This window comes from Phyllostomus hastatus, unplaced genomic scaffold (genome assembly GCF_019186645.2).
Source record: "Phyllostomus hastatus isolate PE091 unplaced genomic scaffold, TTU_PhHast_1.1 phas_scaffold_78, whole genome shotgun sequence".
Taxonomy (NCBI): domain Eukaryota; kingdom Metazoa; phylum Chordata; class Mammalia; order Chiroptera; family Phyllostomidae; genus Phyllostomus; species Phyllostomus hastatus.
In genome coordinates, this window is record NW_025334041.1 from 21796865 (window position 1) to 21816944 (window position 20080).

At 37.7% G+C, this 20080-nt stretch overlaps 1 protein-coding gene across 3 annotated transcripts in view; it reads left to right on the forward strand.

The window, feature by feature from the left end:
* Positions 1–20080, forward strand: part of ETV1 (ETS variant transcription factor 1) — a 90617-nt gene that overhangs the window by 34588 nt on the left and 35949 nt on the right. For all 3 annotated transcript variants that reach the window (XM_045828026.1, XM_045828027.1, XM_045828029.1), the window contains 3 exons: positions 12722–12851; positions 15637–15825; positions 19738–19985. In XM_045828026.1, coding sequence (XP_045683982.1) covers positions 12722–12851; positions 15637–15825; positions 19738–19985 — 567 coding nt within the window. The remainder of the gene's footprint in view (positions 1–12721; positions 12852–15636; positions 15826–19737; positions 19986–20080) is intronic.

Consider the following 20080-nt stretch of genomic DNA (forward strand, 5'->3'; position numbering starts at 1 on the left):
AGCAATTTTTGAGAGGTGAGGGTTTGGGTGGGCATCTTGATTCAGAACTTCATTTCAGTCTATTAGGTCTGTTTCCCATAGCTGCAGCTTGTTCGGGTTTTATTCCTGCCAGTTGGATGTGAAGCCCTGTGTGTTTGGGCTCACTGTACAGAATTCGTTTCCAAAAAAACAGTGTCGTGCTGCTTTCCATCTACTGGACCAGTAGGGGTAGGAAGATCTGATTTGAAGCCAATGCAAAAATGCAAAACTGATTAGATTTGGATTGTTCATACATTAGGCCTTTCTTTCCCTGGTCTTAACCTTTTCCAGATGGAAGAACCAGTTTCCTCCCAGGGCACTTTCTCCTGGCAATTAGACTGTGAAGATGAGGATCATTTAGTACCACCGCCACTAAAACACTGTGATAGTAGGACTGGGCTTTAAAATTTAGAGGAATAGATCAACGCATTCTGTACTTGGTTCCTTTATTTTGCAATTAATGGTTTGTATGATGCTTTTAAAATTAGGAAAATAACTCTTTTTGATTTTGCTTTTTGTCTTATTAATGTAGCATTTCTTTCTGACATCAACTGCAAAGTAGGTGGTCCATGGAACACCTTTGAAAGCACCCAGTGTTTTTAAATGTTAACCACAGTGCCTGTGCACCCTTCTGATGTGCATTAGGTACCCTCCCTTCTTGAATATAGTAGATTATACCGGGTTTGCTTTTCCATGCTGATTGAGGCTTCTTGTTATGAATTTCAGTGACCACAGTTTGCTAAAATGCAGTAATGCCCTCAGTTATTGTTGAGATGTGTGGAGCTCTGTATGGCCTTGTGATGCCATCTGAATTCTTGTATCAGATTTTTCCATTTTTCTCTTCCCTGACATCAACAAGCAGGTACTTACACAACCAGGGGCTAAATTTTAGAGGCACAAGGAAAGAATGCTCAGTCTGATGCCTTCATTTTGTAGATTAGGGACAGACACTCAGAGAGGGTGCGCTGTTTGTCCAGGGTCACACAGCTAGTTAGGGGTGAGGTAGGCACTGGATACAGATTAATTTATTCCCAATCTGGTAGTGCTCATTCTACCAGGCCACACTCTTCACTTTTTCCTTCTGTCAAGGTACCTTTCCCTATAGATTCTTCTCCCTGTGTAAATTCTTTGTTCTTAATGTGTAGTTGACAGACATAAAGTGAAATCGGAACAAGATGAAATAGACAAAGTAGTGAATTAACCGTCTGATGGCTGGAAGTCCTGCTGCTGGTACCAACCACTTTACTTCCTTGGGTCTCACTTTATCTTCCGAGAAAGAAAGTGGTTGGGCAAAAAATGGTGATAACTGACATTTGCTGAGTACCTACCATGTGCCAGGGATGGTTCTAAGTTCTCATGTGAATTAGCTCATTTAATTCTACCCATGAGGAAGCTCTGTGTGAGAATGAAGCTTCTCTGTGTAAGCGTCATATTGCACAGGAAGAAACTAAATCACATAGTGATGACCTCGTTTACCAGAAATCATTTAGCTAGTAAGTAGCAAAGCCAAGATTCAGTATGTACACAAGATTCATGATCTTGTGTACTTCTTGTTTCTGGATGATCTATGGTTTCTCCTTATCTGTAATGCCTTAAGATTCTGGGTTTGAGTAGTAACCAATAGTTAACATTATTGAGCACTTACTACACACTGCACAATAGCACCTTATTTAAGCCTATCAGCAACTCCACAGTGCAAGTGCTATTATCATCCTCATTTTATAGATGAAAGTGAAACAGAAAGTAGTTAAGTGTCTTGCCCAATCTTAACAGCTGGTAAGTGGAAGTAGGATTAGAAAGCAGGCAGATTTAAGTGCCAGCTAGCTTTGTTACTATGCCTAATTGCCTGAGAATGAGTATCTGAGCCACAGTATAATGTGAATTTTGTAGTATTTAGTTTTGCTGACTAGAGGTGGGGTGCATTCCTGCATATGAGTGTGTGTGCTTGTGTATGCACGCTCATGCACACACATGCAATCCTATGTGGAAACACACTCACTAATGCTTTGTTAGCTGTGTTAGATGGGGGGTAGAAAACACTAATCCAGGCATAGAAGTGAATGAAGTGAATCTAGTGCAAGAGATAATGAGGAGTGAAGTAGCGGGGATGATGGGGACTGTGGCCAATAGGAAAACACAGGTCCTGGGTGGAGAGGCAGCTGATAACAGGCTCAGCCCACGGCTGCCCTGTTTTTCAGTCTGGAAAATGGACTCAGTGTTGATGGATATTGTTGTTTTCTAAAGAAGCCAGAAGTTTAGAATTTAAACCAGAAAAATGTTTTGAAGCTGATTTTTAGATTATCATAACTAATTAAAATTATTTGACACCACCCTGTGAACCAGTCAGAAACATTGGCAATCTCTGGTTTAGATGGTCAGGACTGGTGGATAAGTGACCTTCAGATGCATGAGAGTTAGCCGCATCTCGGCATCACTGCAGTTTTTAGAGAAGGCCCAAACCCTGTCTTTCAGGTCCATTCTGTTCTATTAAGGTGGCATAATAGTACTTTGCAATGTAAAGAAAGATGAATTATTAAATGTAATTTTTTCTTTTTTCTTTTTTTAAAGCCCTCACCTGAGTATATGCTTATTGATTTTTGAGCAAGAGTGAGTCAGGGAGGGAGAGAGGGTGGAGGAAAGAGAGAGAAACATCAGTGTGAGAGAGAGAGTGAAACATCAGTTGGTTGCCTCTCATATGTGTGCTGACCAGGGGTCGAACCTGCAGCCTTTTGGGGTACAGGACACTATTCCACCCAGCCAAGCCACCCAGCCATGACTTACGTGAACTTTTAAGGAGGAACTGTGTTGTGAGGCTGTAACATAACCAGAAGGCCTTACTCTGCAGACCGTGAGGACTCCTGGCTTCTGATTTCAGCTGTGTCCTCAGCACTAATTTCCAAGTCTGTAGATACCTGATTCTGGACGGGCTGTGCTGTAGGGTGGGGATCACCTCGCCTCTGCAACTTTCTCAAACCACATTCCCCGCCTCAGTCAGGTGCACCGCTGGCAAGACTTTTTGGGAGTCCCTGCAATAGAGTATGCAGTTGCTATTACTGATAGGAATTTGGCATTGGAAAAAAAATGGATACCCTCTTCTGAGAAATGTATGATTTCCCTGAGACTCAGTTTTGGTTTCCCAACTGCCCAAGCTGTTCCTTACAGATGCTGAGTATTTACTTTCAGGAGGTGATGACTGTTTGCCTTTCTTTAATAAATGTAGTTTCTCTTTTGCATCTTTTTACCCTTCAGGCTTCTGCTTTCGATTCCTTTAGTACAAAGGTTTCTGAGTACAAATACTAACTCAGTCCCTAAAACTCGTTCTTGCCTAATGTCCTCTTCAATTCAGAAATTCTGAGATTCATAATAAGGGGTGAGAGTCTTCCTTACTCTGCCTTATCGATTATTACTAAACAGCATATTATGTGTTGCTAAGGGCAAACTAGGTATGGGATTTATTGCAACTGATAATAGTTCTTTTAAAACATTGTATCATCTATGTTATAACTGCTCTACTTAAAGAATATTATTTAAGAAAAAAATAAATATCAAATTGCAGTACTATGGTCAAAATTTTATCTGGGAAATATTATAGGTGAATGTATTTCCAGATGCTTCAAAAATAATGGAAAATCATGAAAACTTGCTTGAATCAGGGTCCCTGTCCCTAAATGTGTTTCAGTTTGCATTTTGATAGCAGTTTAGAAATGTTATCGCTTGTTTTGTCACAGACATAATTCACATCTTTCTTCAGGCACTGTAAACAAGAGAAATGGTTTAATGGCCCCATAAAGGCACTCTGCTGATAGCTGAGATTGGGCCCTTTGGTAATGGATGTTGGGTGTGTGCATGTGTGAGTGGTGTGTGCGCACTGTGGGGGTGGGGAGGGCGTGGAAGAGGTAAATGTACTGGAAAAGAACCTTTGGGAGGCTCAAATAGATACAGCAGCAATGTGTGCTGCTTTTCTGTATGTCTTGGAAGGTGATGTGACACCATTATCTTTATTTGTTACACAAGCCATCCCCTTTGCTTTTGGAATTTAACGGAGTACTAATTGAGGTCATTGCTGCCCATTTATCACCTGAAATGGAAGTGATATTAATTTAAAGTGCATGCTTTCAACTAGTGAGCATATTCCTAACTACATATATTTGTATACAGAGGCCATTTGCATTTTCCATGCCATGTTTCTATCTGGTCTTAAAAAATCTAATTTATGTAGACCTTTTATTTTTTCACCATTTACTTTTTCACTCTTTTACAGAGATTAAAAAAAAAAACACTGCTATATCCAACTGAAAAAATTTTTACAAGCACCTCAGTGTCCACAGAATGATTTGTTTTGACTTTCTCAGTTATATTTTGTAGACAGGTGTAAAAAATTCTCCATATTATTCTTAACCATGGTCTAAGTAAATGCCTCGAAATTTCTCAAAGCACATAAATTTGTCGTGTTTTAGAGTCTCCATATTGTATCTTTTCCCCATCATTTTGTTTGTGTATATCCCCATAAATTGGCTACCCAAGGCCGCACACTAGGTTTTGAGGGTCGGAGAGAACAGTTAACAAAACAAAATTAAATGTCTTTTGTTAACTAACTGTAGCTGTGCTCTATCACTAGCAGATGTCACTGTACCAGCCCTCTACTTCAGTGTTTCCGTTCATCTTTCTTATTCTAGATCGTAACCTAGAACTTCCTTCTGAAAAGGGCCAGGTAATTAGTATTTTTTGGCTTGCAGGTCACAGGGTTTCTGTCACATATACTCCACTGATACTCAAAGTGGCCCTAAGACTGTCCTTGACAAATGGGCAAGATGGTGTTACAATGCAACTAACTAAGAGACATGGGGGGCCGGATTTGGCCCATGGGCTGTCATTTGCCAACCTGTGTGCTAGAACACTGTACAGAAGATTTTTCTAAAACAGAATTTTTGAGCAGAGTGTAAATCTCAACATTAAAATTAGGAGACTATGCCATCTTGGCTAATTTTGCTTTAAAAGAACTACAGATTTCATTCAAGAAATTCTGTTTAGAGAAGTAGTTAAAATGTGGTATGTTTCTGGTCCTTGGGTAACTGTTTTGTACTCACAGAAATTGCTTCTCTATTTCAATTTTATGATAAGAGTCCAGAGTAAAGCAGAGTGAAAGGTCAGCCCCAAGACAACTTATCATTCTATTTATTTACATCTTCTGTCCACATATAGAAGGGGACCATCACTTGTGACATTTTGGTTATCAGAGTCTCGGGAAAGTTTTAGATGCTGGACAGCAACATTTTTTCCTTGGAATGCGAGTAATGTGAATTTTTGAGTACCTTTGGTCACAGTGATAAAGTGGAAGAAGGCAGAACGCCTTAAAGCAAGCACAAATGCTCTGAGGGGTAGTTTTCATTCAGATGCAAGTGCCAAGAATTTATTATTAAGGTCACGTATACAGAAATGTGCACCACATACACACAAATTAATCAAATGTAAAGTATCTTTAGTAGAGAAAACTTTAAAAAGAAAAGGTTCAAGCAAAGCTCTAATTGGACTTCTGGGGGCTGTTGATGGTAAGACCGTATCTTTTCATCTTCTCTCTCTAGCTCCATATTCACCACCACCTGTCCCCGCCAGCACCTGGCGTAGTATCTGGGCCACAGCAAATAAACGAAGTTATGAAGAAATGAATGGATAAAGACACATCTGATATAAAGTTATAGTGGTGCATGCATGAAAAAATCATGAGGATGTTTATTCAAAATAAATTTGAATTATATGCTGAAGAGTTCAAGAGGTTCAGCTAAAAGCTCAGGGCTCTAATTCTTAACCTATTATAAGTTAGTTCCAGGTCTTAGTTTGATATCAAACTAAGACTTAGTTTCTTATCAAACTAAGAAACTTAGCTTCTTTATGCTTTAAAAATGTTTGCAAGCCCTGGCTGGTGTGGCTCGGTGGATTGAGCACCAGCCTGTAAACCAAAGTGTCACCAGTTCGATTCCAACTCAGGGCACATGTGTGGGTTGTGGGCCAGGTTCCCAGTTGGGGGCACACAAGAGGCAAACACACATTGATGTTTCTCTCCTCTTTCTCCCTCCCTTCCCCTCTCTCTAAAAATAAATAAATAAAATCTTTAAAAAATAAAATAGAAAATAAAAATGTTTGCAAAGTGGGGAGATGAAAATAAATATCTTTGTTGTCTTTTTTAAAAAAAAGATTTTATTCATTTTTTTTCAAGAGAGTGGAAGGAGGGAGAAAGTGGGAGAGAGCTACATTGATATGTGAGAGAAACATCAACTGGTTGCCTCTTGCATGCACCAAACTGGGGGCCTGGCCTGCAACCCAGGCATGTGACTTCACTGGGAATCGAATCAGTGACCTTTCGGTTCATGGCCCACACTCAATCCACTGAGCCACAGCAGTCAGGGCTCCTTGTTTTGAACGATGAGAGTGAAATGCAATAGGTGAAGATCATTTGAAAACATTATGGTACTATGTATATTTGAGCTTTTTAATAAAAGCATTATAGGCAGTGCCTTCTATCACAATTCCAAACTCAACCACAATTCAGTAAGTCAACACCTATAGTTAAACATATAATTTTTCTTAAATTTACAAGATGTCGTCATCTTTACTAAAGAAATATAAGTCAAAACTGGATTTATAGATTTTATTGTTTATTCTTTGGTCTAAACACAAACCAGCCAGTTATAACAAACATGGTCTGTTTTCAATTTAATGATAAAGAACTGCTCCCATGTCATGATTGTTTAGAAATTTATCCTGATAGGAAAAATTTTATTTTATTTTTAAAGGTTTTATTTGTTTATTTTTATAGAGAGGGGAAGGGAGGGAGAAAGGGAAAGAAGCATGATTGATTGGTTGACTCTCACCCAGGCCGGGGCCGAGACCAAACCCAGAATCGAACCAGCAACCTTTCGCTTCACAGGAGGAAGCCTAACCAAGTGAACCACACCAGTCAGGGCTGCTATGAGCAAAATTTAAAATACATTATCTTCATCTGTCTCTTAGCTGTTTAAATGTGATTTATTACATGTCTACCTCTACCAAAGATGTGGTCATTCACCAGCTTTGTTGCACTGGGAAAGCAAAGGGCATGTCTCTACCCAGTAGAATGAGGACAGAACTTTGCCTCCCTTTTAAAATGTCAGCAGAAAGAAAAGAAGGAAGCAAGAGGATGTCTCATAGTTCATAAATCTAAAAGCAAAACAATTACTAATTTAACAAACAGCTTACGATGAATACAATAACCCTGAGTAAACTTTTGGAATTAAGAAGTGGTTAAGTGTATTTTAGAGTGCATTTTTTAAAGTTCTGGTATTTTCAGCTCTTAAATTTAACCATTAGAAGAACTCAGTCACCATTAGTCAGCCTTAAGATGTGGTTTTAAAAGTCAAGCCACTGACAAAGAAAAAATGCAAGATGCATCTCTCCAGTGCTCTTTCTGCCCATCCTCAAGGTCTGATTGTCCAGAGGAGTTGTGGGTCATGCAAGTTTGCATGGAAATGTGCTCGAGGAATGCCCTGGGAAGATTGCAGATTTCATAGATAAATTATCTGAACTGTCTGAAGTCAGGGATCAAGACATAATGTAATATCATTTTGAACCATCACTTCTTTGTAAATGAAATGAAGGAGTTAACTCACTTGATTTGATACACTTGAAGAAGGAAAGACTCACTTTAATTAAAACCACAAACAATGCAGATGCCGGTAGCTATCTGTTCCGGGCCCAGCAAGGACCGTACAGTAGGCGAAATGAAATGTCTAGCAGCCTCGGCAGCAGGCTGGAGCCGTGTTCAGCGAAAGTAATTTAATTAGTGTTGATCATGACTCCAGATGATGGTGATTTGATAAGGAATAATTTAGTACTTAACAGCCTTTTACATGCACCAACTCCATGTGGGAAGGTAAAGCAAATTGCACAAAATGAATGTGCTGCTTTCCCTTGTGCTGGTGCCAGTGAGCTGGAAAACTGCCTGTTAGCAGACGCTCCGACTCTCAGCCCCGTGATGAAATACCCAACACATTCTCTGCTCAGCCCTCTCTGGTGCAAGTCTCTATACTACCCTTATTTGAGAATAAATAAGTCGCTTGTGTGATAAAGAATCTCTGGGAAGCAGGAAAGTGAGAATGGAGAGACTACAGTAGCTTGTGGTTCTTGTGCAAAATGTTGAAGATCCTGAGGGTGGCTTTTCCTTGTGTTCCTCACACACAACAATTAAAAAAAAATCCTCGCCAACTCACATTCATTGTATTACTTATTTGGCTTATGACTAGAAAAATAAACTCACAGTTCCAAGGGCCCATAATGATTAAGAGGCCCACACACGTTGAATGTGTTATAGAGGGTAGGGGAGCCCTCAACTTCAGGAAGTAGAAAACCTGTGAGAATTCTTGAGTGTTGGCATCTAACAAAAAGGAAGACGTTGTTAGTTTTGTTTTTAAGTCTTTCAAGTACTGGACCCATTTCAATGCAGCTCACACTGGATCCAGGTGGTGCTAAGTATCATAACATTTAAAATTAACCCAGTTATGATAATCATAATCAAGTTATGAAGTTTTCTAAGATATAGAATCTTGATATACACCCCAACCTTAGTGAATCAGTTTTAGGGAGTGGTATATTAGTTTGCTAGGGCTGCCATAATACAGCACCACAAAGTGAATGGCTTAAAAAACAGACATTCATTGTCTCAGAACTGGAGGCTGGAAGTCTAAGGTGAGGGTGCGACTAGGGTTCTGAGCCCTGGGAGAGAGAATATAGCCTATACTTAACTCACAGTTTCTGGTGGTTTGCTGGCAATCTTTTGGCATTTCTTGGCTTGTAGAAGCATTGTTCTGACCTCTGCCTTTATCTTCACATGGCGTTCTCCTGTGAGTGTCTCTGTATCCTAATTCCTCCTTTTTATAAGGACAATAGTCAACACATTGGATTAGATCCCATCCTTTTGACCTCATCTTAATCAATCTTCCCAATGAAAGCATTTTGGAGGGGACACAGGTCAACCTATAACATGAGTTCTGGAAATCTTTGTTTATTCAAAAATTGCCTGGGAATTTAGATGTTTGGCCAGATTTGGGGATCCTGAGTTTAGGGATCAACTTGCTGCTATCAGAGGATAGCAGTTTGGGAATCCTTATGTCCTTTCTCCCAAAGTCAATTCAGGAAGTGCATGAAGAGCATCTGAGAGCTCTAGAGCTCTCGACAGGCAGTGTAGCCACTAGGATGGATCACGCCTTTCGCTTCTAGAGTGATACCAGTGGACATTTTGATAGGAGGTTAACTGTCATACCAGCAACCATTCCTGATGGTGCCCCACATTTGTCCTTCCTCCCCTCATTCATCTGGAATTATTTATCCTATGAAATTGGAGCACAATCTTAGATGTCTGCTGAGACAGGAAGTCAGACATGTTAAAATACCTTAATTGGTACCACATAGCATTGGTTGGTTGATACCTCTCACAGTTTTAAAAGCTTTTTGTTGAGATATGCATTTATTATAATGCAAAATTCCCAGGTGTACAGCTTGGTGCATATATTCAAATAACCACCATGCAGAGCAAGATATGAAATATTCCTGGTACAGTAGTAGGTTACTGGTGTCCTTTCTTAGTCATTAACTTGCCTATCCACCATCCATAGGGCATTCTCTCACTCTCAGTTTGGTCTGATCTTGAAATTCATATACTACATATTCTTTTGTGCTTGGCTTCTTTTCTACCACAACTGTGAGACAATCTATGCTTCTGCATGTAACAGGAATCTCTTCCTTGTTATTACTGTATAGTGTTTCATTGTATGAATGTGCCACAATTTCTTCATCCATTACCTGCTAATGAACATTTGGGGCTTTGCAGTTTTTTGCTATTATAATAAAGCTGCTTTGAACATTTGTACACTTGCCTTTTGTTGAATACATGCAGTCCTTTCCATTGGGCATATACCTGAGTGTAATTACTAGGCACAAGTGTGATTTATGTTGAGCTTTATAGTAGCTACTGCCAAAAGATTTTTCAAAGTGTATCAATTTATAACCTCAGTAGCATTTATAAAAGTTTCTGTTGCTTTCTGTCTTCAATCTTGATGTCAATCTTTTCCAGTTCAGTCATTCTAACATAGTGATAATCTCATGTGGTGTTACTTGCATTTTCCTGATGAGTAAAGATGTTGAATACTTTTCATACATGTTTTGTTGTTGTTTATTTCTTTGTTTTGCTCTTTGGGTGTCTTTTATGAACCTCCTGTTTAGGTCTTTTGTCCATTTTTAATTTGGTTACTTATTGGATTGGTTACTAATTGGTTACTTTGGATTGTCTTATTTGTAGCATTTCTTGCTATGTTGAATGTGAGTTCTTACCAGATTTTTCTGTTGCAAACATATTGCTGTCTGTGGCTTACTTTGTAGTCCTTTAATAGTGTCTTCTGATGAAGAGAAGTTCCTAACTTCAGTAAAGCCTAATTGGTAGATTATTTTCTTTATGGTTGGTGCTTTTTGTGTTCTGTTCACTAATCTTATTCTACTTCATGATCCCAAAGACTTTTGAAATATTGTAATAAAGATAGTTGAAACACATTAAGAAAGCAACAAATGTATAGTTAATTGTTGCCTATGCAATATTTGTCAGTCTGACAAGTAGTGTGCATGTGCGCACACATACTACAGGGAGGGAATTTTCTTATGCATACTACTTTAAATTCTTTTTTTTCCTGCTAATTTTAAAGACTTTTCATCATGCATATGTGGGACTTAGATAAAAGTAAAGAGAATAATATAACACAGTCCCACTACCCATTCTAAATCAATCCATCCCCCATACATCATTTTATTTTTCCATCATTTTTCCCCTGGACAATTTTTTAGGAAAATCCTAGACATCTTGTTATTTTCTGTAAATATTTTGTGAATCTGTAACTTTAAGCCTTTTCTTTGGTACAACTGCCATTGCATTACCACATCCAACAAAATTAACATTAATTTCTTAATATCTACCACCCCATCCACATTCACATTTATCTGTTGCAAAGATGTGTTTTTCTAGTTGATTGTTCAAATCGAAATCCTAGCAAGTCCTTCTTTATATTATAATTGGTATTTGAGGTTCTTAAAACTCTTTCACCTGAGTGGTTAATAAATTATAACTTTCTGACTTGGTAAAGCTGATGAGCGTGAGCACCCTTGCCATAGGAAGTAGCATATAATTTCTCCTTTGTTTCTAGTCTCTGCTTTCAGTATGCGCAGCAAACACGTGCTACATCAAGAAAACACTTTGAAATAGACCACCCAGTGAGATTATTTTATTATCGTTTATTATATTTTCCTTCGTCAACTAATTTAGGTGAAATTTGTTTCTTTGGCACATTTATTTTCTGTGATGTTTCAGAAGGGTCCTGAGTAACATGAACAATTTTGTCAAAATGATATACATGTAGAAACAAATATTATTTATTTTTCTATAGCTTGGTAGTTCTTGGTCTCAAATGCTTATATTGAAATTATGTTTGACATTCAAACTAGTATAAGTTTATACTGCCATGATGTCATAATTAAGATTGAATGGTATCTAAAACAACAAGGATTTTTCTCCTGTCATATCTTTATGGAACACAGACTCAATCTTTTGTGGTTTAACTCCAGTGTTTATCATGGTTAAAACCTTCAGAATGTGTGCTCTCCTTTTGTTTACCCTGGTTATTCATACGTGTGTATATTGTACTGGAAGATAAAATCCATTTTCATGTCTATTATTTCCGTATTACCAATTTTTACCAATTCCGTATTACCTATTATTACCAATTTTTCATTTAAACTAAAACTTCAACTATTCTTACAGGATTGCTTAACAGATTTTTTTTTCAATTTCTTATATAATAAAAAAGTACATAGTGTTATTTATTTGTTTTTAAAGTTATGATTCCCTTCAAATATGCTTGTCTTTTAGCCTTCATATTTTATATCATATTATTAAGAATTAATGATTATAAGTATAACCATATATTAAGTCATATGAAAAGAGAAAACATGATTGAGAATAATTGTTTTATGGTATGTTACATGTGACAAATAACTGACACATTTTTCATATTTCATCCTCACAGTTGTGGTAAGTAGATAGGCAGGTGCTTTTTTCTCCGTTTTATAGATGAGCATTGCCTTCTTAGATGTTGCAATTTTTCTCCAAATTGTCATCAGTTTCCAGTGCACCTGCACCTAGATTTTTTTCTTATAATCTAGTTGTCATTCTATTACTATTGATGGATTTGAGATGTTTTTCTCCCAGTAATACTTAGAATTATGTTTCAGCCTTCAGCTATTTTTTTGGAATTTTTGATGTTCTAGTTTTCAGTTAATTCTGTTGTATTTTTTTCTGTTTTAATCATTGAAAATCTTTCTGAAATGTTTTCAAAACATACTTTTCTGAGAACTGAGCTTCTATTATTAATACCAGCTAAGCAAACTACAAGTGATTCACTTCAAGTAATGAGGGTTCAAGCATGTATTTTGTTAGATCATAAACAGAAAAGGAAGATACAGAGATACTCAGAGTCTTTCCTTTCATGCTAGTCATCAAATGTGACTTTTCTTATGTACTTAGGTTAATATGAATGTTAGTGACATTTTAAACAAGAGAAGTAAAGCAGCAAATAATATACTTAATTTTAACTGCATTTCATTTTGGGGGTATTTTTTTTTTATTTTCTAGTGGCTTTTCATGGCCTACCACTGAAAATCAAGAAAGAACCCCACAGCCCATGTTCAGAACTCGGCTCTGCCTGCAGTCAAGAGCAGCCCTTTAAATTCAGCTATGGAGAAAAGTGCCTGTACAATGTCAGGTAAAGTAACCAGGTGTATGTGTAGAGAGGATCATGCTTACTGAAACAAAAAGTTCAGAATCTAACTTAAAGTCTCAGGACAAACTTTATAAGAGTTTTATATCGTCACCATATAGCAAGCTAATTAGGTAATGTGTTTAGAAGAACTCCAGAAACCCGTTTACCATTCATTCAGTCATACACTTTCTGAATGATTTTAAAGCAATAATTTTCATCCACACTATTGGTTGCCTTTCTACTGAGTGAAGCATCTGGACTTGAAAAGTGGGTCGTACTTGGCCTGAGCAGCTGTTGAAAGTTCTCATTAGAATGAATGCATTATGCACTTTAGATAGAGTTTGTAGGGAAAAAATGAAACATTTGGCATGTCTCAGCAGTACATTAGTTATCTGACAGGCTTTGTAGATGATCTATAAGATGCGTTCATGGACAATCGCAATAAAGTTAGAATTTTATAAGGCTTAGCAGAGGCTATTATCTATTAAAAAGCCAGTTGTTCCTTCTGATGATAATAAAGGGTGGAGCAATAAAAGTACATTGTTCATTTGTTAGAAAATTTGATAACACATATGTTCATTAAAAACCCTTCTTAGCAAATTGCCTTCTGCTACTTTTCATGTTGGACTCTAATTGTATAAGGAAGAAGTTGGCTCTGTATATTGAATACTATTACTCTCAATTACAGTAGAAACTTAGTTCTTAAAAGGAGTTAGTTTGGAAGCTTGAAAAGTGATTATAGATATTTGCAGTTTTATAAGTTATGTTGATTCAAGTTCATAATACATTGTGATCCAAATGGATTTTATATTTTCTCATATCTTTACTACTTAATACAGAGTATAAGACTCAAGAAACTTAGAGCTGTGCAGTCTCTCATCAGCTGACCAATGCTTACATGTTCTATTACTATGTTTTCTTGCAAACTCAAACTTGTCTTTTTATATTTACTTTTCTGGGAGGTCATCAGAGCCTTGAAATTATGGGTCCGTTCAATTAAAACTACAAGATCTCTTGTCAAAGCTATTAAAGCATACTTGGTTTAGATAAAAAAAATATTGATCCAAGTTTCATTTTATAATGTTTTTAGTTTTTTAATTTCCTGCTTAAGAGTATTATGTGTTCACAGAATAAGTATTTAACATTGAAGAAAGTTTAATTAATGAACCAAATAGATACAGAACTGTCACTGGATCTCAGCATTGACCAGCAGTGTGGCTTTAAAATAGCCACTGCTTTATATTACATAACTAATGTCCATACATTTACAGTAAAGGAATTGCCTAAATATTTTGAGATGTTTTTCTGGGGATGAATAATTCCCACAGTGATATATGGATAAAATTCTGGAGCCTCCTTCTCTATACAAACTATAAAGACAACATTTCATGAGGAAAAAGGTATTATCCTAGGGCAGAGGATATATTTTTTTTTCTTTTTACATGAGAATAAATTAGACGAATCATTTTATAAAAGTATATTCTCATTTAGAAATATTGGTAAAGAAAAGAAGTAGAACCAAACATAATGATCGCCATTAACTATACTTTAAGGCAAGAGTAGACTTACACAGCATATACTCCTTCACTTCTGTATTTTTACATTGGATGTAATATAGATGGAGCAACAGAATAAATTATTACATAAGTCAATGCAAAAAGAAATGTTTCTTTTTTAAAGGAAAAACATAGGTATTGATGAACTCTTTTTATTTTATAAAGAAATACAATATTTTAGCCCTGGCTGGCGTAGCTCAGTGGATTGAGCGTGGGCTGCGAACCAAAGTGTCGCAGGTTGGATTCCCAGACAGGGTACATGCCTGGGTTGCAGGCCATGACCCCAGCAACCACACATTGATATTTCTCTCTCTCTCTCTTTCTCCCTCCCTTCCCTCTCTAAAAAAAAATTAAAAAATTTTAAAAAGACATAAAAAATAAAAAAAGAAATACAATATTTTAACCTAGAAATGTCATTTTTATCTGTGAATTTAAGTAAAATTTGGTTTTTGTAAAATATGTTTTAGATCACAAAATTTAGTTAAAGCACATTCTCTAAATGTACACAGGGAGTCAGCTGGGATTCATGAGGAAGCTCGCTCATTCATTCCTCTGTGAGTGTTTACAAGTTAGTACAAGTTAGTCTATGACGATAGGATTTTGTTCTTAAGAAAATTATTTTGTACTTATGCTCCAAGAAAGTTCAAATATATCAGAGAGATTTTAATTTGCCTCATTAATCTTTATTATCCTATGTGAAGAAGTTAATGCCAAGCACCATTTATTATACATACAAAATGAAAATAGAACAAAAGCATTGCCTTCTTAAAATTCCACCACTAATAAAGTCAAGCCAGGTATGGTCTTCATCTTATACTGATGGTTCTTGTTCTAAAATCTAATGTAATGTGAATTATAATATGAGAAAATTCAATGATGTAGAAAAGATCTCTGAAACTTGCTCAAGGAGACATATCAAGGATAGATGGAAGTGACGCCACCGCTTTCATAGGCAGTGCTTTTCTTATATTAAGTTGTTTGTATATGTATTTAAAATATATGTTTTGTATTTATGCTGTTACCAACTTATTAATTTTATCCCATTTCTCTTTAAGTGTGTGGAGTTTTTGAAGATTACATGTTCTAGAATTCAAACACCAAAGACATAAAATTCTAACTTCCTTATGACTTAAGCCTAAATTTTTCTTTTGTTTCCTTAGGTTGGAATATTTTTTTTTAATTCCTACAAAGAAATAAATATTCTCTCTCTCTCTTTTTTGTTCCTTGGGTAGTGCCTATGATCAGAAGCCACAAGTGGGAATGAGGCCCTCCAACCCCCCTACCCCTTCCAGCACTCCTGTGTCCCCGCTACATCATGCATCTCCAAACTCAACTCACACTCCGAAACCTGACCACGCCTTCCCAGCTCACCTCCCTCCATCACAGCCCATGCAAGACAGCAGATACCCCATGGACCACAGGTATACTGCAAACTGGTTTTTGTAAATAAAAAGTTTTTGTTATTCTTGGAAGAAATTCTATTGCCAACTCCTAAGACCTATAGTACATTTAAAGTGACCATATTAATTTTGCACATCCAGGCAAAATATTTTTAGAAAGAGCTTGCTCTATCTGTAGTTACAAATTGTGGAGAAGGTCATTTCTAAATGGTGATTTTATAAACATTTAAATTTGTTGCTGAAGTGGGAAATTAATCTATATACTGACATTTGAACATTTTTCTTTCACTTTGCCTGAATTAAATTGCTTCACTTACACTTTGAATCAGATCATCCCGTTTTTATGAGCATATGTGTGTACTTGTTCTATGAAGTTAGAAGACTAATTTTAGTAGGTGGCTTATGGAATTAGGTTTTTCACCTTAGAGTGAATGGCATAGCTGTACACAGTTTTGCAGAATAGAACATATTTGATTAAAACCATTTTCCATCCTTTCCATGTGATGAATATTTAATGTCACTAGATGCATGACCCTGGACATGAGAATATAAAGTTAAAAGAGATAGAAACCAAATTATTATTACGTAGAAAGAAACAAGGCAAGAACTGGAGCATGGAGCTAGGAGGGATGCTGTGGTGACTAATTCTTGATTCCTAGAGATGAGTAACTTACTTTTAAATAAAATATTGGGATACTTTTAGAGGTCTTAATTATATGACTTAACACACAGGTTGATTATATATGGCCTTCTTCTTTCCCCTTCTACCTTGTACTTGTATAGAGCCAGTGGTAGGCTGGTAAATGTCAAACAACAGGCTCTATGGGAGAAAATCCAGAAGACCCAGTCTGTATACCTCTGATGAATCTGAGATATTAATATCCCCCCCCCCCAAGGCTGTGATTTCAAGCTATCATCGTGGCAACCTTGAACATGGAATTGGAAAGAGATGTGCAGTCACACTAAATTCTATAGTATTTTCTATCATATAGATACTATAGTCATAACCTCAAGAGCATAATTAATAGTCAGGTATAGTATAATAGTGAGAAAGCTGTGAGTTTTGAGTAGTAATAGCCTTTGTTCTTAATATAACTGTTTAAAATGATAACTTTACATAATTTACTTCTTAATGGCTGTCTTTCACAATGGACTCACAGAATTTCTGAAAATTTAAACAAAAGCCAGGACAAACTGGCTCTGACAAACCGTTACAAAAACAGCTCAGCCAAAGGCATCATCTAGAGCAGCAGAGGGAACCAGAAGAGGGGCCACTGGCAACTTGCTGAAAATAAGGGGATAACCTACTTTTTGTAGGTTATTTAATGCAACTTCAGTAATCTCAAATTTGGTAAAACTGTTTTGGCGTGAAGGGATAAGATGAAGGCATTCTTTCCAGTGTGGAACCTAGGCTGTATCGTTTCTACCTTTGTTTCCATCACTAAGTCCTCTTTCCCTCCTCACCGATAGACTTGAGACCTTGTCAGCATGCAGTGGTATGCGCATCTGTGTAAACAGTTTCATAAACACAGATGAAAGAAATCTCATTGCAGGGTGGGCCATTTAAACACATTCACATTGTGCAGGGCTGAAAGGGGGGAAGGAGTGAAAAGAAGAAGCAAGTTTTATTTTGCCCACTTCTGGTGATTTCCCAGAGTTCTTGATACCCGAGTCTCTTGCTCTCCAATGAGTGCCAGAATTCTAGATTGTATAGTTGGCTCTTTGTGCAGAATCGTTATTTCTTCTGGAAGGTGACTGGGGAACAAGCAGTGTGCCTGTTTTTAGGTGACCTAACTTGAAATGCTGTGGCCAAATCCATTTTAGTTTCTCTACTTGAAGTCAAATACCTGAGACTGAGAACAGCCGGTCCGGAACTGTAAGAGGGAAGCTCAGGGTCTTTTCCCATTGCCCCCCCATTGTGTTTTGAGGACAGTACCAGCTGGCCATTCCCAGGAAAATCTCTGAGGCCTTATGTTTCTGAGGAGGATTTCTTGAAGGGCTCTAGCCAACAAATGACAGTCCCTCAGTTATAAATGGCAAATTTGCTCTGGGAACAGATCCTTTCCCCTCCAGCCCCCTCCAGCCTGGGCACCCCACCTCACTCTGGGAAGGCCGTGGGGCCAGCTGGGCTGCACCCTGCCTTCCTTTCCTGAGGCTCATTCTGCTCCGAGGGCCAGCCCTCTGGCACTTGCTTCTGCACCCGCGGTGAAGGAGCCCAGTCTCTTTTTCTCAACGTTTTCCACCCCTCCTAGGCCGTTTTTTTCCTTATCCGAGAGTCCATCAGCATCCTTCCCTGTTAACGCTCTCCAGGAGCTTCTTGAGTCACTTTCTCTTTACAGCAGGTCAGCGGCTCATAAGGATGGCACCAAAAACTTGTAGTTTCCTGTGAAGCGTGTGTGTTTAATATATATCGTGGTCCTCAGAAAGGACCAACTGAAGTCAGGTTGATTCCTAAAAACAAATGGCTTGATTCCTTAACCAAGATTTTAATGCAAGTACTATTAACCTCCTTTTAAGGCTTCACGAGTGAGCTGGTTTCTTATTTTAACTTCAAGTTACAATTTTCTGATTCACTCCTTGACAGTTCTTAATGATAATTTCTGTTTCTTTTTTTGGCTAATGAAATATGCAAGGGAAGGGAAGTGAATGCAGTGCCAGTCAGCCTAGCTGTTTTCGCAGTATTGGAGTTTCTTCAGTTTATTGTCTGCAGGTGTAGGTGGAATTCCAGTAGTTTCCAGGGCAGCCAGGGAGGCTGGAGTTAAATCACTGGGTGGAGTGCTCTCAGAAAATGCTAAGGCAGCTACTTTACAGTTCTTTAGCTTTTACCTTATTTTCATTTAATGTTACCAAAATTAAATGTTAACTTTCCAAATTAAGGTCTCTGGAATGCTTTTAGTGGGGCGAGGGGGTTGGGGAAGAAGGGAGTTAATAGGCTTCTATTTGCTCATAGTAATGTTGAATAGGTTATTTTTAAGCACTCCTGGGCATTTTTAGAGCACTTTTAAATCTTTAATTAATCCACATCTTTGTGGTGGGTCAATGATATTATGGATGAGAAACGCAGAACTGAGCGATTACGTGATTAGCCAGTCGTTCCGGGGCATAACTAAGGAGAAAGGAGCAGAGACTCGCTCTCAACCTTCTGCTAAGAACTTCCTCAGACTTCCTCAAGACCTAACAGCACAACCTGTCCTAAATATGCAAGACACCGTGTTATTTCCATCTTTGGAACTCTGCTGTATCTTTTATGCTTATTTTTATCAACCTGAGATTTTGTATGAATCTATTGGAAACCATTCTGTTGTACATTTCTGGTGGACAGTAAAGAGATGGTCTTTTAAAAACCAGCTTGGATGAGTCTCTACATTTCCTAATTTTATTTAACACTGGAATAGAATGCTATTCAGAATGTTGTTGGAGATTTGGGAGCCCTGCCTGTTCTTCTCTTGCTTCCTCAGTAACTTAGTAGGTAGGGGGGTTTTTTGTTTGTTTGTTTGCTGTGGATTAGTTTGGTGCAGAATTAAAAGACAGAGAATATAAGCTAAACTCAGATTCTTTCATTTTTGCCTAGTATATAATTATTCGAGACCCTCTTACTAACTTGGAAAATGATCCAACTGATTTTGAATTGGGTACTTTTACTGTAACATTTCCTCAAAATAGTGTATCATTCTCCTAGCCCGTCTCAAAGCACACCTGTATCTTATTGTATTGTATCAAAATGATGCTGCAAGGGACTAATTAGAAGGGGATTACCCACCACATTATGTTTAAAAAGCACAGGGCTACTGACCCAGGAAGGAGAAATCTAGCTGTTGTTACAGATTCACACTTTGAGTCATTTGGGTTGTCATGTTGATTAAACAGTTAAAAAATTGTACCAGTATTTCAAAGAGTATTGTTTTATATGAAACATGTTCTCTTATTTCCCAGATTTCGCCGCCAGCTTTCTGAACCCTGTAACTCCTTTCCTCCTTTGCCGACAATGCCGAGGGAAGGACGTCCCATGTACCAACGGCAGATGTCTGAGCCCAACATCCCCTTCCCACCTCAAGGCTTTAAGCAGGAGTACCATGACCCAGTGTATGAACACAGCACCATGGTTGGTGGTGCGCCCAGTCAAAGCTTCCCCCCTCCTCTGATGATTAAACAAGAACCCAGAGACTTTGCATATGATTCAGGTAGGCCCATGTTTTAAGTTATATTTAAGACTTCTTTTCACTGGCTTGTCACTTTGATTAGCGGTGGCATCAAACTCGGCAGCTCCTGACATTTT